Below are 24,285 nucleotides of genomic sequence, written 5' to 3'. Positions count from 1 at the left end.
TTGAGCTCAGATGCCCGTCCTTTCCTTGGATGCATTTGTTCTTTCAGGGACCATGCTACACCCACTAGAGAGCCTGCACAAATTTTAATCATTCTTAGGGTTTTGAGGGTTTTTGAACGAGATAAGCCTGTACCTTACCCATCCTGATTACACAGTCACCACAGAGAGTTGTGGTTAATTCTAAGACCACTGTTCTGGGTGGGGCTCCCTCTCCACATCTATGAGATTAGAGAAGATTATCTGCTAGCAAGAGATGTTTTTTCTTGATACCAAGTAGACTGCTTACAGAAAATGACATCATAATAGAACAATTTGAACATTCTGGATGGAGTTGCTTCTAAGTGTGCATTTTTTATCTCTCCACCGTAAATTGTTGTGGCTACCCTGGAATTGAGTATTCATTCCAGCCATTCTTTAATAACCACAGGTTCCACACTGCATATTGAATATATTATAAAATGTACACTTTTCACAGCATATGACATGCTGCCTTTGTGCTTGTCACTAATTCTCAAACAACAAAGTGTAAGTGTTCATGGAGTAATCACAATGGAGTAGATACCGTAATTAACCTAGGGATTTTAAAACATAGAGGAAGATATGCATAGGCTATATGCAAACACTATGCCATTTCATTACAGAGATGTGGGTAACTTTGGGTTTTGGTATCCAAGGGGTTACTGCTCTTTAACCAATCCCCTTCAGTTACATAGGAAACACTGTACTGATACCATTGATACATTGGATTGCTATTCATTTTTGCTGCATCCTATTCTTTTCACATGTTGTGACCTTACTTTCATTTGTTTTAATTTGTCAGGTAGCATTTTTGTGGTCTCACTCTCATGGTCTTCTCTCTATGCCCATCTGTGTGTAGTGTATCACTTACTTCTCTGCTGATGTGACAAAAATACTATGACCCAAAGTAACTTAGGGATGATATAGGTTTATCCAAGCCTGGAGCTCCAGAGGAGACAAAAGTCCTCCGTGGGAGGAAAGGCATGACAACAGGAGTGTGAGTCTGGTGGGCATTGAAGGAGCAGAGATATCCATTTCATCCCAACGCAGCAAGCAGAGAGAAACAGAGAAGAGGGAGTGGGGAAGGGCTACAAAACCTTAGAGTTAGACCTTGGTAGTGCTTTCTCCAGCAAGGTTTTGTCTCCAAGAGGCTCTATGAGCTTCCAGATAGCAGCAACAGCTTGGATCAAGGCTTCAAATCCAAATCTACAAGGAAGAGATTCCATCCAAACCACCACGCTAGGAAATAGATGCTTAAGTCTACTGGAGGAAGATTCAGAAGGAAAGTCAGATAACCAGATGCGAGGGCACCTGTTGAGTGAGTCGGCAAGATCCCTGCCAATCACCTGCTTCCCTCACTGAACTGATGACAGTTTGCCATGTTTGATGCAGCTGCTTCCCCAGCGAGGATGCACCATACTTAGGGTGCTCAGGATGCCTCACTCGGATTTATAAACTGAGAGCTTCCAGACTTTAAAGCAGTCTGCGTATGACGATGATATAGATCAGCTTATTGACCTTGACATTTTCTATGGGGTAATTGTCCAAATTAGTGTTTACAGGCTATTCCAGACTACTTTAAATAGGACTTGGGAATCTTTCCACTCTATGCTCCTAAAATATTAAGTGGTGATTAAATAATTAAGTAAACTTCTAAATCCATATGTCAGTCACAGATATCTAAATGCTTGCTTTAAGTATGTTCCTAATTTTCACATGTATAAGACTTCTCCCTTTACACACACACACACACACACACACACACACACGGAGGGGGTGATACATTATTCATGAATTGAATGTAATACATGGCAGGCATTGGTGTCACTATTTATACATCTCTGTGGCTTCATACTATTAGTGAGGCATAACCCAAACTGCTAAATAATCCAGATGTTTCAAAATGTCTGCTTACCTACAACCCAGTCATTCCTGTCCTCTTGACCAGTATGTGCACTGCTACTACCATCAAGAGCTATAGGAAATGAATGCTGCGGTTTCAGGCCTCTGCAACTCTGCTGGTGTTGCTGTCTTCTCTGTACTCCATCCCTTGCTTACATTAACTCAAAAAGATTGCATCTTCTGCACGCTGCCACTGCTGTCTAGACCATTGGGAAGAAACGCCGCTCAATGATCTGTCTGCACAGGCATCTCCTTTGTGGATTTCGAGATTCAGATAGTGACAATCTGGTTCTCATTCCTTTAGTTCTAGCCAAGCATTACATACTTGCTGCTTATCGGCAGACACTTGGCAAGCATCAGTACTCACAGCCCTCCCTTCCTCAGTCAAACATGGCAGTAATGTGGTCCAGACACAGGAAGACAAACCACAGTTCAATGGGTGACTTATGATGACTTCACAATGGTACCCACCAGCTTGGGAAGCACTGAGTAACTCTTCAGATGGTCAAAGGAAACAAAGATAAAGCTCCAGTGGGTTAAATGGGAAGAGTCAAGAAGCCCATCCATCCAGAAAGCCCTTACAAACTGTGACCTGTTGAGGCTCAGTATATTCCTATTCACCAGAGACTGTAATATAGAATGACACATGGCATCTAATGAACAGCCATTACCTAACACTCTTTGGCCTTTTGGATAGAGGTTAGAGAGCTTGTAGGAACCTCTTGGATACGCTATGCCCACCTATCACATTCTTACTCCTTTTAGTTTGCCTTGACGTACTGAGTTGTCTGTGGTCTCCAGTGTTAGCAGTAAATACTGCCAGTGCTAGCAGGAAACATCACCTCTCTCTCTGCTTGAATTGAAAGGCTTCTATTGCCGTACACTTCTCATGGGCATCCTTTAAGTGGTAGGAGAAGCTGCTTTCTCTCTTATTGTGCTTCTTCTTTGTATGTAACTTCTCATGAATGAGTGTTGAATTTTATCAACTGTTTCCTCTGTGTTTATTTAAATTACCACAGTATTTTTCCTTTCTTATTGTTCTTACTAGAAGATATAGTCTTCACAATAGAATCCATTTGTCTAGTTGGTCACCATAAATATATTGTGACTATGAATACATGTGAAATGTGAACATATTCTCTCTGTGTGTACACAAACATACATACATACATACATACATACATACACGTACATGCGTGCGTGCGGTGCGTAAGTGCATGTGTGTGTGTGTGTACGTGTGTGTGTGTGTGTGTGTGTGTGTAGAATCTGGTGAAGTGAATTTGCTTTGTACAAGAGATCTAAGTCTGTGCATTGCATAAAAGGAGATCCGTGTGGAGATACGTGAGAGGGCAGGAGCTAGAGAACCATGAGACTTATGCATTTGTGTAGGGCTGTGTGCACTCACAGGACAGGGCATTTAACCTTTGTTCTAGAACATGCTGACTGTTGACAAGACCTAGGCCTGGGGTGTTGGGATGCTTGGCAGAAGAGAGACATTTTAATATACAACCTTGCAGATTAGGTGTGCTCCTGGCCATGTCTCCTTTTAAACCCCTGGCCCAGCATTATTTACTTAATTCCTGTCACCCAGTCACTGGCCAAACCAACACTTGTTATAGAAGCCTTTGCTTTCAAACACAATTCTCTCTGCTCAGACTCCTGCAGCTAGTTTTGTTAATTAGCAACACTAGCTTTTCAACATCTAATGCATTAACCATAGTCCAAAGGTGACCAAACAAAGGCTCCCAACAATGTAAATGAGGCAGCTATTCACATACAGTTTAAAACATTGCAGCAACTGCTGCCTGCAAGCCTCCTTACAAAGGCAAAGGCTGCTCCCATACTCTGAAAAGACAATGGATTGGTTTTACTGGTCCTACACATGGGGCATTTTAACCTTTACTGGAATGAGGTCACCTTCTCATTTGACCCAATGTGCAGTTACCTCATTCTGGGAACTGGGTGTTAAGTGAGCCATGGAGACCAGATACTTGCACCTGGGACCCTGAACTCTTCAAGTGTTCCTCACCTAGTGGTGAAGAACATTCCAGCTTTCTGCCCTCTCCTACCTCCTGTATCTCCACTTTCTCCAGTGAACTGACCTGGAAACAGTCAAAGGCATAGGGCTGTGATTTAGAACTTACAAGCAAATTCCTGTCATACAAAGAGCCAGGCTGGGAAAAGCCCCTGTTATAATGTCACCTTATTGATGTTCAGGTAGAAAGCCCCTCCCCTGCCTCTTCTTTCACTAAGTACTTACAACTGACTTTAACTCAGCTGCCTTCCAAAGAAAAGCAAGGAAGGTGGAAGGGCAGTAAACTCAGGTATCCTGACAGACCCCCTTACTCAGAGGCCTCTCCTTCAACACCAGTCAACAGCAACGCCATTTGCTTAAGTCAAGTAACAAGGTCCATCAGTTACATTTTTGGCAAAAACAAGACAAAACATAACAAAAATCAACCAACCAACTAACCAACCATCCAAAACAAAACAACAACAGCAACAAACAAAACCCCCAGTCTGGAAAAAGCATCAGGCAGTTGGCAAAAGTTTGCACAATTACTGCTGTGTACCATTGAAAAGGGCATTTCCTCACCCAATTCCCCTGGCCACGCTGTGACTGAGGCCCATTGTAGATCAGGGAATCTGTGAGAACTGGAAAAAAACATCTAAGTCCCAAGGGCCTACGGTGGAACTGCATCTGCTTGGTGGCATCAGATAGCGTGGATTACAGAATACCAAACCATTCCCAATGGGGGTAGTATTTGTATTTCCATTTTAAGCACTAATTTGTTAAATTCTGGCTGAAAGACATTTTGTTATTTGTTTGTTTTCAGCAAGACGAGCAGAGCATGGGAAACCTTCAGGAAAATTCCTATTCTGTAAACCAGAGGAGTTTCTCAGTGAACCCTGACTGGACCTGTAGAGGCAGATTACCCTAAAAGACTCCTGGTGGAATATCAGTGATGCAACTACCTGGTTTCCAGTATCTTGGGGGGCACCAGACACCTGAGCAGAACATTGAATGAAAGATCCTGGGGAGTCCTTGTAGGAAAAAATCTCAGCCGTCATGTAATGTAACAATGGGACCTGCTTTCCCAGGGAATTCGTTTTGGGCACTGTAAACGTGGTGAAGGTACTAACTTGGTCCTCCTGTCCTTACCTGAGAACTGTGACCTGCATTGTCCCATGATGTTCTCAGTGGGTGTCCCTTTCCCTGAGACCCTGTTATTCTTCCTGTTCCTTCAGTAATGACACCTTCAGATCAGAGTTGACCTGCCATACTGCAAGCTCAAACACAGACAGGCTAGGACTTGCCCTTTGAGGGGACCATGTAGGACAGGTTGGGTAGCTGTGTATGGACAGCAGTGAGGGAAGGTGTTTGACGAGTGCAGAGGTGATGCTCCAAACACATCTCAAGGCTGCTGCATTTAAAGTTTGTTTACAAGGAAGGGCTCAGACACTAGGATGTGTACCACTGTGAAGGGCTAAGCCGGATTTTACGGGACACTCTGTATTACTGATGCCTACTTAAGTCTTGCCTCTGGGGGTCGGATAAAAATCTTGGAAAGTCACCACCAAAACCAACTACTATCAAAAGCAACTTTAACATTCTAAAAACAATAGCTATTATCAGTATTATGGGATGGTCCTCTTTGGAGTGGGACTAAATTCCACTGCACATGACACATGCCAGAAGAGTATTTACCTTAATTGTTTTTCAATTTTCAAAGTACCTTTTGAGGAGGCAGAGATAGAACTTGTAAGTGAAGTTAAAAGGATGGCAGAGATACAGTGCATATTGCCTACATGTGTGTGCACACACGAAGTACACATTGATTTATGTGTGCAGACACTGAAAGTACATATGACTACATGTGTACACACACACACACACATTTGATAGGTTCTTTGAAATCCAACATGACTTTGTAATTACTAAAATTACATTAAAGATAACATAGCTTGCATACGCTGAAAACATGGAAGAAGCTATACTCTAGAAACACTAAGCAGGGAAAGCTCCAATGGTGTAACTGCAAGAGCACCCTCGGTGTGGGCAGGCAAAGAGCCTGCTTGGTACCTTCATAAATGTTGTGAATGACTCTCCAAGGTTGAGCATGGCACATCCTTTTGTGTATCTCAGAACTGTACATGGCATGCTAATAGCTCATGGCCTAAATCTCAGTATGGACAGACCCTGCCCACCCACAGGGTCCTTGACTCTTCAGGCATAGGAGGTCCATCCCTCTTAGCTCTCACGCACCTCTCTTAATTTTTCCACTGCATCTGTGACTTCACTTTTTTCAAACTGTTTGACTTGTAATCTTTTCTCCTAAGCAGGAAAGGAGGCTTCTCAATGCTAAATAACCTCCCTTTATCCACCTGCTTTGATCACACAGCATCAATTCTTTACAAAGAGTAGGTCTAAGGACTCTCCTGGTGATTAAACACAAAGAGGCTGATCTGAACATTGTGCACAGCACAGGGCCATGGCAGGCGTGAATCCATCGTGGGGGATTTCGTTTTCTTCCTCATGGAATACTATTTATAAGGGAACAGTAACAGGGGAGAACACTCTAAGGAGTAGATAATTTAATTTTCAAATAAGAAACACATAGCAGGCAGAGTTCTTTTCTTCTTTTTCAGTTTCAGATGTCAAGGACTTATCACCAAAAGCTCTTAGCAGTTACAAAAAGATAAGAGAAAGAAATCCATTAAGTAAGCCTACTGAAACTGCCTGGCAAATGTGAGAGGTTTCTGCTTGGCATCTGGATTCTCTTTGCTGCTACTCTGCTACTCTTGGCCCTTACCCTGTTAGCTTTGAGAAGCTCTGGTGCATAAGCTTCTGGCTTCAGAGGTGTAATAAAATTCTGGAAAGATTCCAGAATTTCCTTCCTGAAGCCATAGCTATTTTTTTTCTCCCACAAGATGACAACAGTGTTCCTTCCTTCATGGACTGTTTTCTAATAGTCTCACATTGAGCAATTCCTGGGATTAGCATAGCCTAGGGCAGATGTAGAATATGTCTCACCTCATAATAGAAGCAAGATGCCACGTCAGCAAGTCACCTTGTGTGGATGTTCCCATCTCACATGGTGTGGTTTGTAAGACAACAAACAAGCAAGAATGTGATGTGGAGTGAGCCAACTCCATCTCCAAAGGTCTTTGTTGCAGCTGTTTCTTTCAAAGAAGAACATAATGAAACCTTGCCAGTAAGGCCTAGAATATCATGGTGTGAAGTGACATAAAGAGACACCTGATCTCAGAAACTCGGGTATCATGACACACCACTGGGCCAAAGAGCAGGTCAATTAATCATTTGGGTTTTAACTGACAAAGTTTAATTGCTTCTAAAGGTTAACAGGGTATTCCAACTCAAAAATATTAATGAAACAAGTTAAATAGAGCAGCTGTTGTTAGACTGTGTGTGTGTGTGTGTGTATGTGCTTGTGTATGTGTATGTGCTTGTGTGTGTGTGTGTGTGTGGTATATTTGTGTTTGGTGTGTGTGTGTGTGTGTGTGTGTGTGTGTGTGTGTGCGGGCGTGTTCACATTACAAGTATTTGGTAGCAGGCTTGGGTTGTTGGGATGCTTTAGGATTACTAAAGTGAAGCATTAAGAAGAGACGATGGCATCTGTGAAAAATATTCAATGTTTTAAAGCATTTTTTCATGCTCCAACATCTGTTGCTTCCTTCTTTAGTTAATTATAAGTTGCTTTGAAAATTATTATGTATGTGAATTACTTTTAACAACTAAAATTATACATGTTAAATAGTAGCACAAAAGGCATGGAAATGAAATAAAAACAAAGATGAAAACCTTAAGCAAAATACATATTAAAGTGTATTGTGGATATAATTAAACATTGAAGTTACTTCTACAACAGAAGAGTGGTCTGCCAGGAGCCAAAAGTAGACCCATCTACAGTGTGACCAAACTTATTCTAAAATCCTCCAGGTCCACTTGCATTTATGGGGGCAATTTTGTAGCATAACCTCATCTTTACTTATCGAAACTAGTGCTAACCAACAGTACTCACAGAATCCCGTCAAGATCCTACTGTCCCTTGGGGCACTTTGGTTGAAGATCATGAGTGGGTATTTCTCTCTCATTCACCCTGGTTTTAAGACCTCCCATTTCTGGGCAGATGGCTTAATATTTATTGTGTGAATGACAGAGAGAACATGGGGAGGAGTCACACTGCTTAGAATGTAGGCATAGGAGCATGAAGTTCAGGCAAACATCTACTAGGATTGGGAGACACACAGGCCTTTCTGAGAGGAAATTGATACAGACAATAATGCAGGCAATACAGTCTAACAAGGGGTAAAGAAACTCTTATCAGAGGGATGGCTGTTTGCTTTGATTATTCTTGGTCTCATAGAAATGTGTCCACGAGGTGATATGCTGGCCCCTACAGCTTGGACCTAAAGAGGTCAAAACTTTCCTTGTCTTTACCTTTCCTATACATTGGTTGAGCAGTGTCAGTATTCACATCTCAGATGGGACCACACTGTCCAGGCTACCCTACAGGCATGAAAATTCAGACTAGCATCTGTGAGTGTAGCAATAGGATGTAAGGAAATATTTAAAGATGTAGTCTATTGAAATTCAGGAAGTATCCTCCATATTATTAACAGGACTTCCTGTTCTTCTGGACTATCCACAAGAAGGGCACCAGGCTCTATTAACTGGAGGTCTACTTGTGATACATGACATCTTCTTACAAATATGTACCAGAAGAACTGCAAATGCAGGCTTTTAATTTAATTAACAAATACCCAGTAAGGACAGAAGCAGATGAGTTGAAAAAATAGGCTACCAACTTGGACATGAGACATCCAATTGACTAAAAGGTCCAGTGAGTGCTCTACACAGATCATCTACAATCAGTGTGATACCAGCAGGGATGTCCTCAAAAAATGGAGGACACAACTGGAAAATAAGATAATTTGAAAGTGTTTAAAATAACTTCTTCAAATTACTTAAATATAGAGCAAAAACACTTCACCTCCTCATGTACAATATTCATGAAACCTCACTCCTTGTTAAAAAGCTTTTGACAGTTGATGGTTGCTATGACAGAGAGAACACTCAATTTTTTTAAGAGTGTGGTCCTTGGTATGGTAGGTCAGTCATGTTCTAGTGGATGGCCTCAAAATCACACAAGGGGGGGGTGGCTAGTAGAAGGAGTTAAGGGAAGAACTGGATGAATATGATCAAAATATAGTCTATGCATGCAGGAATTAATAAAATAAATGAATAAAGATTATCTTAAAATAATATGAATTCACTTTAGCTGAGAATTGTATTTGTTATGCCTTTATAAGAATCTACTCACTCTGTAGGTACTACGTATGCACTAGACCTAAAATGGTACTCAAACATGAGGAACTACTGTTGCAGGGCTTCTGCAACTGAACTTTAGGCATTTTAATATTAATTATTAGAAAATATCACATAATTCATTGATGAACTCTAAAGGGAAGGTGTGTGTGTATGTATGTGTGTGTGCTTGTGCTCATGTGCACATGCAAATGTGTGAATGTGTATTTGTGTATGTGTGTGGTTTATATCTTATATGTATTGGAAACATTTTCACTATGAAATTCTTTTTAATTAGTTTTGCCCTCGCAGTATTTGGATCATGGAAGACAGAAAAGAAAAAAAACAGCATTTTTCTTTACAGAATAAAATCTGTGCAACAGAGCTTTTAACTCTATAAATAAAACATTTTTTTGTGTGTGAAATACTCCAGATCTCAGAACCAAAAGCAATTTCTGAGACTGTAGATGATTATTTATATGTCCTGCAGAAAGAGTTGTGATGGATTAATTCCTGTTATCCATCATTTTTCCTTTTCTCTCCATCTGTATTATGCATCATTCTTAAACTTGATTGCCAAACTTTGAATGCCAGATTTGAGAAAACATATACTCCTGTGGCCATTTGCCCCACCACTCAGTTTTGTGTATGCACAGTAACTTTTACAAAATGCTCAAGCCTCTTCTAACAACAGATGGCGATTTCATTCTGACAATCTTTCAATTCTTAGGCTTTTAGCTGAGGCATTCCATAACAAAAGGAACCAAGTTTTACATTTCCATGCTAAAGAAGATGTAATTTTCAGTTTGAGCTAGGGATGTCAATCATTTCTCTTGGGAAGAATACTTGCAAGTATAAGTGAACTCCCTTTACAAACAGTACAATGGAATAGTCCGTCATCTGATCTTCACGAAGGGCAAGAATATCCGTTTGGCTTCCCTAATAACACATCACGTGAAGATCCTTAAACCAGCTCATTCAGTTACAGTGGTTGTGAAGGAACCACATGCTTTGTCTTTTCAGTTATTAAGTGACATTAGAAGGGCAGCTTCTTTTAAGGGAAAGAAAAGGACACAGCAGTTAAAATGAATTGGATTCAAACCAGCTGAAGCCATGAAACGCTTGACCTCATAGGTCAGACTTCATCCTGTGCATAGCTAGGCCAGCTTCTAGGAAGAAAAGCCCCTTAAAACCTGCTGTTCCATCCTGGCTTTGCTCTTGACCCATTCAGGATGTCAACGAGTGGGCAGCAGCTACAGTTCAACTTTCTGGTACCAGAATAAAGGAGCCTTACCTTCGTGTGTCTCTTTCTAAGACCAAAGTGACCTTGTCTGGAAATTCTAAGCAGCTTTTGTTTTCCATGTAACCAAGAAAAGAAACAGTTCCAAAGGATGGAGAGAGTCACTGTGATGCACAAAAATGTCTGCTGGAAAATGAAATGATATGGCCTAGTAGTACATACTCACAACTCTTTGATGGATGGAAATTTCCCAGGGGCCAATGGGATGTTGCAAGGCAGGAGGGCCCCAGTATACTTTAATTCCAACCATTGGATGATAGCTTCAGAACTCTGTTCTCATTGGTTTGTTCCAGCAAAGTTGGAATTTCTTTTGATAAAGTCAGATGTGGCACGTAACTTGATCTCTCTTTACTGCTTCGGAAAGGCAGTGTGTAGTTTATATCTACCCTCACCCACTGGAATACAGGTGGCTCTTCATGTTGGGTTTTCTCTCCAGTTCCAGGAGACTGTGGGATGCAGCCTGGTAGCATCCTTCACTCAAGTGATCCATGAATGCCAGTAACTTTTAAGAGGCACTTTCTGGCTTCCCTGCTGCAAAAGGCAATCAGGTCTTTGTTGCCTACATCAGTGACCTCAATAACAGGTTATTCCTCTCTCCATTTCTCTCTCCCTCTCTGCTGTAATTTTATCTCTCAAATAATCTTTTTCTCTAAGACCTTGTCTGGTCTCCTGTTCTACTTTACACAGAGCTCAAGCTAAGATGTGATGCTTGGTGCCTCCAGTAGCTAACTGTGAATCATAATAGGATCATAAATAATGGTGAGGCCAAGATGTTTCTGAGGTTGTGAAGAAGTCAGAACAGGACTGGAGGGGCACCCTTGCACACCGCCCATCTTCGGAGTTATGTTAATGTCATTGTGATATGCAACACCTCCTTAGAGCTATGTAGTGCACTGCATGCCTGATGCAATGCAGTAGCTTCAGGGAGACTGGGGAAGTCCTGACATTGGTGCTTTCCCCAGGAACCCCAGTTATGCAGATGCTCTTTAGCCACTGTGTGTTTAGTGGTCTTTCAGTGTTTCACATCGCTCACCTCACCTCATTAGGTGTTGATCATACTCAAGTAGCCAAAGTTGACTTCTCTATGTTGGATCCAAGAGGAAACCCAAGTTCTTCCTCACTCAGTTACCTTTAAGATGTTAAGTGAGGTCACGCAGTGCAGAGGAAAAACATGTGGGCTGCCAGCTCAAATAGCTGGTCTTGAGCCTGTACACATAGCAGGACCCAAGCCACCTTTCTTTTTTGGTGCCAGGCTTCAAAATACATAAGATAGATATTCTAACATGAATTCCATGTCTCTGAGTCATTGAAATAAGTAATAAATTACCTTGCAATTCCATTAGGCAAAACCCACCAATATTATTATTTTATCTATAATTTTTCTTTGAATAGAATTAGAATTAACTCGTTGATTGTAGGTATCAAACTTTAGGAAAAATATCTTTTTACGTTTATAAAATGGTGCTGTCCCAAACAATAGATAAAATTTGTAATATCTAAACCAGAAAGGTCTTTGGCTTGATTAAAGAAAAGCTTCCAAACGAAGCCAATGGCAGCTCCTGAGAACAGCATAGACATGCCGATGCTTGTGAGTGAATTTCTGGGGCAGCAAATAAAAATTCAGAAGTTGATCTAGTTCCAAAGTGTTGTCATTATCAAGTAACCCACGCATATAATGTAAAGTGGTTGCTGGAGGGCAGTGCTTGCAGTGTAGGGTTCAGTCTGTAAAGGGGATCCAAGCAAGCAAGAGTGTAGAAGAACACTTGCCATGCACCTCCTTACAGGGCTTCTGCCGTGCAAGTCAGCACCAGGGTTCCCTGGGCAACCACTGATCAAGATGAGAAAGCTTCCAGCATCATACAAAGGACTCTAACTGTGCTCAATTTCTGTTATTCCCTGGAATAATCAACTGACTCAGAGAAAGGGATTATGTTAACTCATCATTTCAGAGATTTCAGAACCTCATTAGTTAGTCACTCTATGCCCCGAGGTGAGGCAGTATATCCCAGCAGGGCAAACAGAGGAGCAAAATCCGTGTTATGGAGAGGAGGTAGAGGAGAGAATAAAAGAGGGGTAGCCAGTATCCCCTTCAAGGGTGCAACTCCATTGATCTAACATTTTCCCATAAGTCTCACCCCTTAAAGGTTCTGACTGTGAGTTTGGGGATGAGTCTTCATTACACAGACAATTTCAGGGTACTTAAGACCCAAATTACTATACTGAACTCACTAAAAGGAGCCAACCAAGCAATGTTCAAACCCTGTTCAAGTGTATAAACCTCAGTTTCCCAAGTTCTCTTCCTATTTGTGACACAGAGAAGTAGCACTTTCCTATCTGAAGAAAAAAATAGATAATGCTGCAAAGAAAATGTTGTAATCTGATGATATTTTAGCCCCAAAATTTAAAAAGTTTCTGCCAAGCATCGTAGCACTCTAGGAAGAAGGAATAGATTTGTCTTAAAATGGTTATTGACTTGCCTGCACAACACTATAATGTTGCTACCTGATCCAGATATCATTGTCCCTGATGTCAAAATTCTGTCAGAGTTTAAGAAACTATACCAAAAAATTCTTGGAAAATATCTGATGAAATATACTATAAAATATTCAATTCATACTATTAGATTATTTACACCCAGAAAAAATGTTAGTAGTGTCAGAAGTTGGGATGAAAACATTTTTAAAAACAAAATTATGAAGATGGTCTCTAGTGTCCCTCAGAATATTGTCAACTTGCAGACAGTAAATTTTTGAAATCACCTTAAATTTTTGAAAACACAGGAGCGAAGGGAGAGGCACAGCAGGTGGCCTTGTTCTGAACCCTACCCCTGAACCAGCACAGGAAGACAAAGCTGGTGAACAGGCAGCACTGTGTGCACCTCAGACTTAAAACTGAATCACAAACATCTAAAATAGTTTCTGCCCTGATAATGGGGCCCCTTAAAACTGACCTGGATTATACATTTCTGGCCTGAGTAAAAGTCTATGGACACACTAGAAATAAAAACTCGAGTTCAAGGCAAATATAGAATGTGTCTATTTAGGCTCCTTTCCCTGGGCTGGTGGGGTGGGGGTGAGCTAGGAGCTAACACCCCCATCCCCAGCCTCAGTGATATGTGCTCTGGAAGGACCAGCATGCACAGGGACTACTCAGGAACAGGGTAGAAACGCTGAACAGGATCTTTCTCTCCCATCTACTGGCTTTCCATGGTTCTTGATTTTCTCATTTGGGAAATAGCAAAAATATGAGGTGTGTTTTTGTAGATTCCTGTGTGCTAACACAAAAAACAAGGGGATATGTAATCCTTCCATTATTTTGTCCATCAAAACCTCCCTAAGTTCCACTTGCCAATTTCACTAGCTTCCAAATGTATTCACAGTGTCATTCCTGGATAAAAACACACCTGTATGTGTTCAGCCATCTCTGATTAACTGTCACAGAATCTCTTTGGATGGTATTGATTTCAAGGTCTTTCTTCCTGACATTACTGGGCCCTTTGTGACCCCCTCTTACATCTAGGACATAAATATGTCCTTTGTTCCCTGTTGATATTTTAGATCAAACTTCTGGTCCATTGCTTCATTCTTTGTGTGGTATTCCAGTAAGAAATACAATGCAGACAACATTCAAGTCTATTTTACTCTTTGAATTATTTTTGCTGTATGTAAGGCTGCCTTTACTTCTCCATTATAAAGCACTTACTGCCCTTTCAGGGGATTTGGGTTGCGTTAACTTAGGAAGCAACCATACTCACACAATACAGCCTTTGGCACTTTGTAAATTCTTTCTTTCCTGTGTTTTAACCTTTAACCAGACCATCGGATTGATATTTTTTTACATGATTTTGTTTCCTTTTCGTTTTATTCTCAGAGTAATCTCCTTATAATGTTTTCACGGTAGGAAGGGAGAAGCAGGACACTATTATTACTAAACTCAAGAGTGTCTAAGGCATGGAGTTATTGGAAGTGGGTAGTTACTGGTAGTTTTCCCTTACTCCTGTGGATGGCGTCACACCATGCACACATGGGCAACAGTGACTGAATTTAGTAGGCTTCAAAAACAGGACATAATTTTGAGAAACGAGGTGTATTAGGGGATATAGTAACAATTGGAGGGGATAAATAAGGGGTATATATTTTGCATTGTACACATGGGTGATATTCTCAAAATAAAAACAAATAAAAAAACCAACAGTGCTTATAAATGATGGATCAAAACATAAAAACAAGACAAAAAGTAAAAAAAATGCTTTTCTTTCTTTTAAGATATGGTTCATAATAAATAAGAACAAAGAAAAGTCAGGTTTTTTCTCCAAAACATTATGTAAATGAAGTCTTTACATTCTATTTATGTCAGAGCATTAGATCTGGTCTAGTAATCTACTGATTTACTGACATCTTGTTATTGGACAGGCTCATTAACTTTTCTCAAGTTGAGCTTTCTCATCTCCCAGGTAGAGGCATTAATGAAAACCACCTCTCCTAATACAGCAAAATAGAGTGCATTTTATTTACCTTTAGTGCAATGTATGATATATGGAAGGTGCTTAGTAAGAGAGAACCATCTTATTATACAGCAAGAATTCAGGCTATCACTACATTCTACATGACCCCAATGTGTAGAATGTGATTCAATGTACATAGTTACCATTTAATTCAACTGTGCCCTAGTTACCTTTAGCTGTCAACTCAGCACAAATCTAGAGTCACCTTGGAAGAGGAAACCTCATCTAGGAAGAATTGCCTAGATAGGACTGGTCTATGGCTATGCCTGTGTGGTGTTTTCTCAATAAGTAATTGAGAAAAGAGGGTCCAGACACTGTGTGTGGTACAGGCAGCACTGGACAGGTAGGACTGAGTGGTAAGGTTTCTGAGAAAGCCAAAAGAAGCAAGCCAGAAAGCAGCATTCCCCCACTGTCTCTGATTCAGTTCCTACCTTGGCCAGGACTTCCATCAGTGATGGAGTATGATCTGGGAGTTGTGAGAGGAAACATTATCTTATTCTCCCCACGTTGCTTTGGCCATGCTGTTTATCACAAAAATATAAAGCAAGTGGGAGTGTACAGTAAGCTGAACTTGCAAATATAAACTAAGATATTGTGGTTACTACTTATTATGAAAACAGGTGGACATAAGGATAAATACGGGAAAGACAGTCAACACAAACTACTATTTGTATGTTAGCAAAGTATTTATATGTATATTATACTGAGATAATTTAAAATGAAATGACATATAAAATGTGTTCTGCTGTTATATTTTATTTCTTTTCTGATTAGGTGTTGCTGCCAATAATGGTGATCACATTACTTTCTATTTGATTAATGGCCACGTTGGCTTTGGCACTAGACAGAACAAATGAAAACATAGTGTATTATATGAAATCAAACCTCAGTGTTTCTCAGATGCTAGAGGCCTATGGTTCAACAGAAGATGTCTACCTGAATGTGTACACAGCAGCACTCAATCAGGTCTCCAGGGAACACAGAAGCAGAGCCTGGATGGGAGGGGCTCTACACATACACCTAGCTCTCTCACTTGCCTTGCAAAGAACAGGCAATTAGAGAGGAGCCCAGGAGCCCCAGTGATGCCTTGGTCTGGAGTAGGGATCTAACTGCTTCCTCTCCTCATTAAGTATCCTAGTGTCGAGGTATGTCACATTCCGAGTTCTTCAAAGAGCTGAGTCATCAGGGAGGAACACTGTTGGGCATGGTCAGTCATTCAGTTGAAAACATGTGCTCCAAGGTCCATAGAAGGGGTGCTGGAGTCACAGAAGATTCCAGACACCGACTTGATCCTTGAGGATACAGGAACCCAGAGGCCAGTGAACATGACTCAGGTGCACACATGAGGTGTAGGTCTCCTCCGTGTGTCAAAAATTTGTTCCTCAAATATGCTTGAGTTTCCATGACCACCATACTGTGCCATACAAATAAACAAATGCCAACATTTTGGAGAGCCTTCAGTATTTGTATTTGCAATCAAACCTATCACCTTCACAGGAACCTTCACAAGGGACATGCTTCCTTTCCATTCACAGAACTTTCTGAGGATCAGTCTGTCTGTTAATGTCATTATTGGCTGTACACTGCTTTCTGAGTTCTTGGGTCTGCAACGTGTTTAGAGTGCAGTTGTATGATTAACTCAGGGCACTCCTTTCATGCTTTTCTACAGTAAATGTTAGGTGCAAGGACAGAGTCCACATGGATGGCACAAGAGGAGATGAGTCAGTTCAGCAGTGAGTAAAGGGTTTCCATCAGATGAGCAAGTCTTCAGGGATTGTATACTCATCATCTGTATCCATCTGTCCTTCCTTCCTATCTATCATCTATCTATCTATCTATCATCTACCTATCTATGCAACTTACCCATATTATATGAAAATTTTTATGATCACAAGTGAGCTCAGGATCACGGATGTATTGGCTAACAACACTACAGTAGCTTTACCACTGTGAGGACGAAGAAACTTACTAGCAAATCCTAGCCAGCAAAGCCTCCTTGTCTGGTCTAAGACCTGATACAGCACCTCATAACCTTCTGCCTGTTCCAAAGTCCCATTGACTCTCTGGAGTTTCTCTGGTTATACATTTCACAAAACAAGCTTCACAGCAGCATAAAAGATATTGGTTAGCCTCAGGAAACGAGGGTGGAAGTATCAAAAACCTAGTTGCAAAGGTCACTTGGAGAATGTCAAGCCAGCACGTCCCACGGTGAGTGTCTCCACCCAGCACTCCCCACCCCGCCTCACCCAGACTGTGGCCAGCATGGGCTCAGTGCATAGCCACCCTAAGAGAAAAGCAGGGTGCACAACAATGGGCCTTTGGAAAAACATCCCATGCACGTTGTTTTATTTGTCAGCTTAAAATGTTAAAAGAAATATGTGCTACTAAGGCAGAAGAAAAACAAAACCAGTAAGTGGTCTTTTACTCCCTCTGATGTGTGCCAACTCACCTTGACAATGGTGCCAGTTTCTCTGTCACCACACAGTGTCACGTCCACATTGTATTCTGTGTGCCTGGGAGCCCAGCACAGGGTAATCATTCCTTTCCTTAGACCAATCAGAGTGACCAAAATTTGCTAGGTGCAAGATTTTGCCACAGCTCCTTAGAACTAGAAGATTTCTCAGTTTATTCCATATGTCAATACTTAATTCAGGTGACTTTAAATTTCCACCATGCCCTCCACATTCTCATTAACAAGAGGTACTTGTACACGCTTTAAAGTCTCACAGCCTGGGGGACTGGAACAAAACAGATCTAGTATTTACAGAACATTTGATGTTCATAAAAGGTATGGTGTCTGCAGCAGAATTGACATTTAAAGAGGAGCCGGTGTGTGAGATCACAAAAAGGAGCATTCAATGTCTGCCCATTTCATGTCTATACAACATGCAGGTTCTGTAGAGCATAAAGATTTGCAGGCTATCTGGTGTAAAATGCATCAGTGTTCGCCGTGGGTCAAGTGTGAGCATAGTCACTATGAGTGCACATGGCCTAGTGCTAACGTCTATTAAGAGTGTTGACCTTCTAGTATGCTGGGAGCATCTTGCATGCATAGAACTTCCAGGGGGTTTTGAGTCTGGGTACTGGGCTCTGGATTGTGGGTTGGGAGTGAGGTGGTAACTTACCACATTACATCCTGCACAGTCAGGCCCATTTTCACAGGTCCTACGGCGGGCTTGAATGCCACCCCCGCACTGGGCCGTGCACCGTTCCCATGGTCCCCAGCCTGTCCAGAACACGTGTGGTGGGCAGAGCAAATGCTCATTGCAGTATCTGTAACAAGGAAAACCCAGAGGAAAAGGAGACTGTTGAGTGCCACAGGAGGCCACCGGCCATGTTGTTTCCCATCCCTGTGCCAGATGTTGGACAGATAGGCATGCTCTGCATGAAGGGCTTTCTGTGTCTGGAGTGCTTGCACCATACAGGAGGCAGAGGGGTGCTGGCCATGCTGAGTGTGCACAGACAATGGGATTCATGGCAGACAGCAAAGAGAATGCTGAACTCACAATGCAGGATGGAACTTCCTGTGCAGCCAAGTAAAGGAGAAACGAGACAGAACAAAACCCTTCAATAGACACCCCAACATAGGTGCAAACAGAAAATATCGAGGTAGGACATTTATCTGCTAGGCATAAACATCAAAAGATAGCGTAGGTTATGAATTCAAAGTCAGCACAGCTTCACTTGGAGTTTCTTATCTTTCAGTCAAGTAAGTTGATAATCTTTTGAAGACAAAGACTTAAAGCATTAGCTTGGTCTGAAGGCTCACAACACTGGCTACTGAGCTTATGTTTTTAAGTTTTTCGTTTAGTTTCTCAGAACAACTTTAAGTGATTTCCAGTTAAAAGAGCACAGATGACTAAATATCTGATTACTATATTTTTACAAACGTTAGAACTATTTTACAGATGCTAATTCCTGTACCTATATATAGACATTCACTTTGCCAGTTTTGAAGTTAAGTACCCCTCTTCTTCTCTGGCCCTGTGATGACTTAATTTCTCTGAAGTCTTTACAATTGCATACGAAATGGAGTGAAGTGAAAGAAACAAACACAAGAGGAAATGGACTGGCATTCTACACGTGGTAGCACACATGGAGGAAGAATTTAACTGTGGAATGTAGCCAAATTTAATAGCAACTTTGGTGATTTACAGGACTATTTACATTCATTTGTCTGCCTACTGAGTCTAACTTACCATCTCAGGAGTATCAAAACATAAGACATTTTCCCCACAACTTTCTCACTTGCAAGGCCATCTCTTCCTTAAGAAGTAGCCAACAGAGCTTCAGACCTTTGGGCCTAAGCCAGTGACCCTCATGTCACCATTGTGAGTAACAACTGGATTTTGTAGAGTGCTCAGACCTTTGGGCCTAAGCCAGTGACCCTCATGTCACCATTGTGAGTAACAACTGGATTTTGTAGAGTGCTGTGCAACGTGAGTCACAGAGGGCTTCCTGAATAGGTGCTCACAGTCTCAGATAAATAACGAGAGCAGACACACTCTCTAAATGTGCACAGCATAAGACACCATCATGATTCATGGTGATACTTTTATCATTTAATGTACATTGAAATTGAACTTGAAACTCCGGCTAAAGTGAGTTTAGAAGCAGAAAAGATGAGGAATGGTGAGAATAATCCTTGGAGAGGAACTGTGTGATTTCTCAATAGATACTCTGGTAGGGTTAAGCTGTCTTCCATAAAATGGACGGGAGCCTGATGGAGGACGGGAGACCTTGGGAATGAGTACACGGTGTGTGGAGGAAAGGTCAAGGTCAAGGTAGAATATGATGCTGGGATGAGGTGTAGGGAGTAGTTGCTGGTGTTTTGGATGTTAGTTAAAGGCACAAAGGGAAAGGCAAGCAAGGAAGGGTAACAGTGTTGAAAGGAGAACAGAAAGAGATGACACGAGATGGAATGATCCACCTTTGCCAAATACCAAAAAAACTAAAGAAAGCCTCATAGAACTCCGCAAGCCAAATAGAACCATCAGAGTGAGACTGAAGGCTCCTCCTTTATGGCTGGCACCTCATCCCACTGGTGGCCACAGTCCCAAGACTTGAGAAGCCCTCTGAGTTCATTAGGAGCCTGGACCTCAGGGGAGGTCACAAGCAGGAAGTGGTAAACACTAACCATTGGAGTCTGGGTTGCCGCAATGAAAATGAGAAGCACTGTAGGTTAGATAGGGCGGTGTGGACAGATGGAGAGGACGAGAAATGGATGGCACTGGGCATGGTGGAAACATCATAAAGCAACTGTGTGAATGAATGCACAGAAGAATAAGCAGTGGGCTCCAGAGTCAGCATCTCACTTCCAGGGAGAGGCAGAGGACACTGCCATTCCCGGAGGAGCCTCTTCATACTTAAGTATTACCCAAGATAGCAGGCTAGCATCTACACACTTTGACATATCAAATAGCCAATGGTTCTGTGTATTTGTCACTCTTTGTCTTTTCAGTATTTACCACAGGAAAAATATGTGGTATTGCTCTAAAGAGGGCGGCACATACTCCTGATGCCTGGGCTCCTAGGGTCAAAGACACTGGATACTCTAATGTGTCCATCTGGAGAAGGGTTTATTTAAACATGGGGGAGAGAAAAACAGAGGGAGACAAACAGACAGAGACATACACACACACACGTGTGTGTGTGTGTGTGTGTGTGTGTGTGTGTGTGTGTGTGAGAGAGAGAGAGAGAGAGAGAGAGAGAGAGAGAGAGAGAGAGAGAGAGAGAGAGAGCTCTGGAGTACAGTAAGTAGATTTTCATGTATATGCCAGTTACCAGTGCTTGGAGAGTTCCAGGAAGGAGCAGCTATTTATTTTGAGAACAGGTTTTGAGAAGTCAAGAAAATTCAGAACATTGCACATTTAATTCAAAATATCCACATGTAGCTCACAAGAGGGCCAGCAAGAGAAAGAAGACATCTCACATTCATAAGCCGACTGATACTTTAAATGTATGTGTTTTTCACACTGCTTTCCCCTAGTTTCCATTTTCAGTGAACACCGATGTGGGTGCACACACACACACACACACACACACACACACACACACACAGGAGAAGGCACAGGAAATCCTACTAAAAATGCCTATAAAACCCTTGACTTTTAATAAAGCGCACAGTAGCAGTGCTGCCACATCCCCAGAGCCAAATAAATCAGTGTGCACAAATACTTTCTTGTATTCGCCTGCAGCAGGCCACCTCTGAGAGCGCTCAGCTTGTTATTACAGTTAAAATCTCCGCAAGGTTAACTGCACATGCAACTCTGGACTTTGAACCAGTGTTAATCAACTATCCCTTGGGCTGGGACTTACGGCCACCAACAGCCCACCTCACATTTTCTTTCATTCTCTCTCCACAGTTCTCCTGTGAAACAAGCTACGTGGAGATTTGTAGAGGTGATGTCCCTAATAAGGATGGTCAGAAGGAAACAGAAATGGCTGGGCTGTCTCTTTATGCAGAATTCCAAATTAGTGTGGTTGGTTAGAGTCTGGACCCTGCCAAGGCCCTCAGTCTGGATTCTATTCCGTGATGTGAAACACACTTTCTTTCTGAGCCCCCTTGCCTAACCCATGCCCATACATATAGTCTCCTTAGTGAATTGTACAAGCAGCAGTCATACTGGTATCTCTGGTTGTTCAGACCATTGTTAATTATGGATAAATATTTGCCCAATGGGCCAGCATTCAGTTCCCATTTCTCCAGTCTTCTGGCTTTTTAAAAAAACAGGCTAATGCCTTTAGCATATTACTGTCTCTATTGGGTCTTCAGTGTCTGAAAGTCACAGGCACATTTTATGACGCATTAAAAATTAAGATTTTAATTTTCTCATGATTGCTGTTATTTTACATTTAAAAGCTAACTAATAACCTAACATTGTCTTCCTATAAATCATCCAGTTTTCCACAAACCTACTTTCTCTAAAAATACTGATATTCTATAATCCCATCGAGGCTAGATTTACAGCACTGACTGTCTTATCATATTTCCTTCTAATCTAGTTGAGACTATGCTGGTTCCTCATGACAATTTGCTAGCCCCACCTAACGGAGGCCTATGAGGGGAACTGTTTTTCTTGCTTCATATTTACTTGGTTCACAGAAACATACCAGAAAAATTAAGTCTTTTATGGCACCAGATAACTAGATACCTATTAAACACACCATGTTTAAGACAGCACATAGGAGAGAGTAGAAACTTCCATATTACACATCACTGAGCAATAACATTTCCAGTAACATTAGAGTCAGATACAATCTCCTTAGCCCCCGAGACCCTTAACTTGATAACATTTTGGACAATCTCTGATATGAGCCCATGCTCTTTACCTTTAGGAAATCACAACTCATGAACTCCCCTGAATATGGGTGTAACTTACAGGGATCAGGACAGGCAGGTGTCCCTTCTGTGGTTATGACACATAAATGTTGAAATAGCTTTATTTCAAGAATACCTACTCTTCTGACTTTAAAGAAGCAAACAATATGGTAAGTCAGGGGCCTGATGGTGGCCTTGAATTCAGATGCACCAAGAAGCTGAGGTCCCCAGCCCGATAGCCCTTCAGACAGGAAGGCTGCCCACAGCGGCACAAACACAGAAGCAGACCCTGGTCCAGGTGTTCCTCAGGGGACAAAGCTGTGACTCCTTTATTGCAGCCTCCTGACAGATTGCTTCCAAAGAGGTAGGAAGATTGTGTCCAGGCTAGGAACTCACAGATGCACAAGCAATTTACACCATCAAGTTTGTAGTCATAATGTGCACTCTGAAACAGACCAGGTACTGTGGAACCCAGTGCTAGTGTAAGAGGCACCAAAAAAAGTGCTGGAAAGGCTCTGAGACCAAGAAATAGGTGGAAGTGAGAATTCTGAGAAGCAGAGGCAGGGGAAATTCTAAATCACTTCAAATGACGTATTAGAAATTTACACAGGAAATAGAATGAGGAACTACAACAGAACAACAAAAAAGGTAGCTCAGCTAGAAAGTAGGCAAACCAGAGGAATGGAGACATCTTCCAATCAGATGTATAGTAAGCACAGGAGAGGATACTCAGCATCATGTAGATGCTGGTGGAATCCAAATCCAAACGACTTCTTCATGTCAAGTAGGATGGTACAAACCCAACCCGGACATAATAAGCATTGGTAGGATTGTGGAGAAGCCAAAACTCTTGTGCTCTGTGGTGGGAATAGGCATGGCGAAGCTGGAGTGGACAGTAGCCTGACATCTAAAACAGTACATACAACCATCACTTCCACTCATAGATATTTGCACACAATAACTGGGACAGAACTTCAATAAGCCAGTGTTGATACTAACACAGTTTAAACAGGCAAGGGAAAGAAATGCCGTGAGTCCATTCATGGACAACTGAACAAGGGAAATGCAGCTGTGTGCCATGCAAGAAAAGGGACTCAGTTCTGATATAAGATGCAACACTTATGGCTTGAAAACATTGTGCTAAGTAAAGCAAGCAAGACACAAAAGCGTAGGCATTACAAATTTCCAAATACATAAAATACACAGAATAAGTAAATTAATGGGTTGAATAGTCAGCAGGGCTTCCAGGGGGCTGGAGAATGATGGTATGAAATATTATTACTTAGTGGTAATGAGAAAGTTTTGGAAATGGGGAGTTATGATGTTTTTGCACAGTAATGCAAGTTTAATTAATGTCAATGAATTCTTCACTTAAAACTGCTAAGTGGCTAATTTATATTGTTTATAATTTACCATAATAAAAAATGTAAAAAGAAAATGGAACAGTTTTTTTTTAAGTAAGTAGTTAGTAGAATGTGCCTATAAATTGTCATCTATATGGATATGAGAAATAGGACATAGAAGTATGGAGGAAGTTACACAGATGAGGACATTTCAAATCAAAGTGTTAAGGCATTACTGGATTCTTGCAGCTCACAGTACCGAAAGATTAAAAAAACAAGGGGTAGATTGTGAAAAGAACAAGGGCCAGGTGGTACTTGAATTAGATTTTTCTGATGGCAAAAAAAAATCTAAAATTAAGAAATAGCTCCCAAGCACTCAAGTGTTATGTCTTAGTCACTGTTCTGTTGCCAGGAAGAGACACTATGACCAAGGTAAATTATAGAAGAAAGCACTTAATTGGGGTTGGCTTACAGTTTCAGGGATCTAGTCCATTACCATCATGGTGGAGAGCATGGCAGCATGCAGGCAGGCATTGGAATCATAGTTGAAAGCTACATTCTAATTTA

The 24,285-nt window shown here is 41.5% G+C and overlaps 1 protein-coding gene across 2 annotated transcripts in view; it reads right to left on the bottom strand.

The window, feature by feature from the left end:
• Sema5a (semaphorin 5A) overlaps nt 1–24,285 on the bottom strand; it is a 427,756-nt gene that overhangs the window by 35,834 nt on the left and 367,637 nt on the right. For both annotated transcript variants that reach the window (XM_040757698.1, XM_040757699.1), the window contains exon 16: nt 18,180–18,327. In XM_040757698.1, the coding sequence (XP_040613632.1) occupies nt 18,180–18,327 (148 nt within the window). The remainder of the gene's footprint in view (nt 1–18,179; nt 18,328–24,285) is intronic.

Source organism: Mesocricetus auratus, unplaced genomic scaffold (genome assembly GCF_017639785.1).
Source record: "Mesocricetus auratus isolate SY011 unplaced genomic scaffold, BCM_Maur_2.0 Super-Scaffold_100015, whole genome shotgun sequence".
Taxonomy (NCBI): Eukaryota; Metazoa; Chordata; class Mammalia; order Rodentia; family Cricetidae; genus Mesocricetus; species Mesocricetus auratus.
This window is presented reverse-complemented; position numbering and strand designations above follow the sequence as displayed.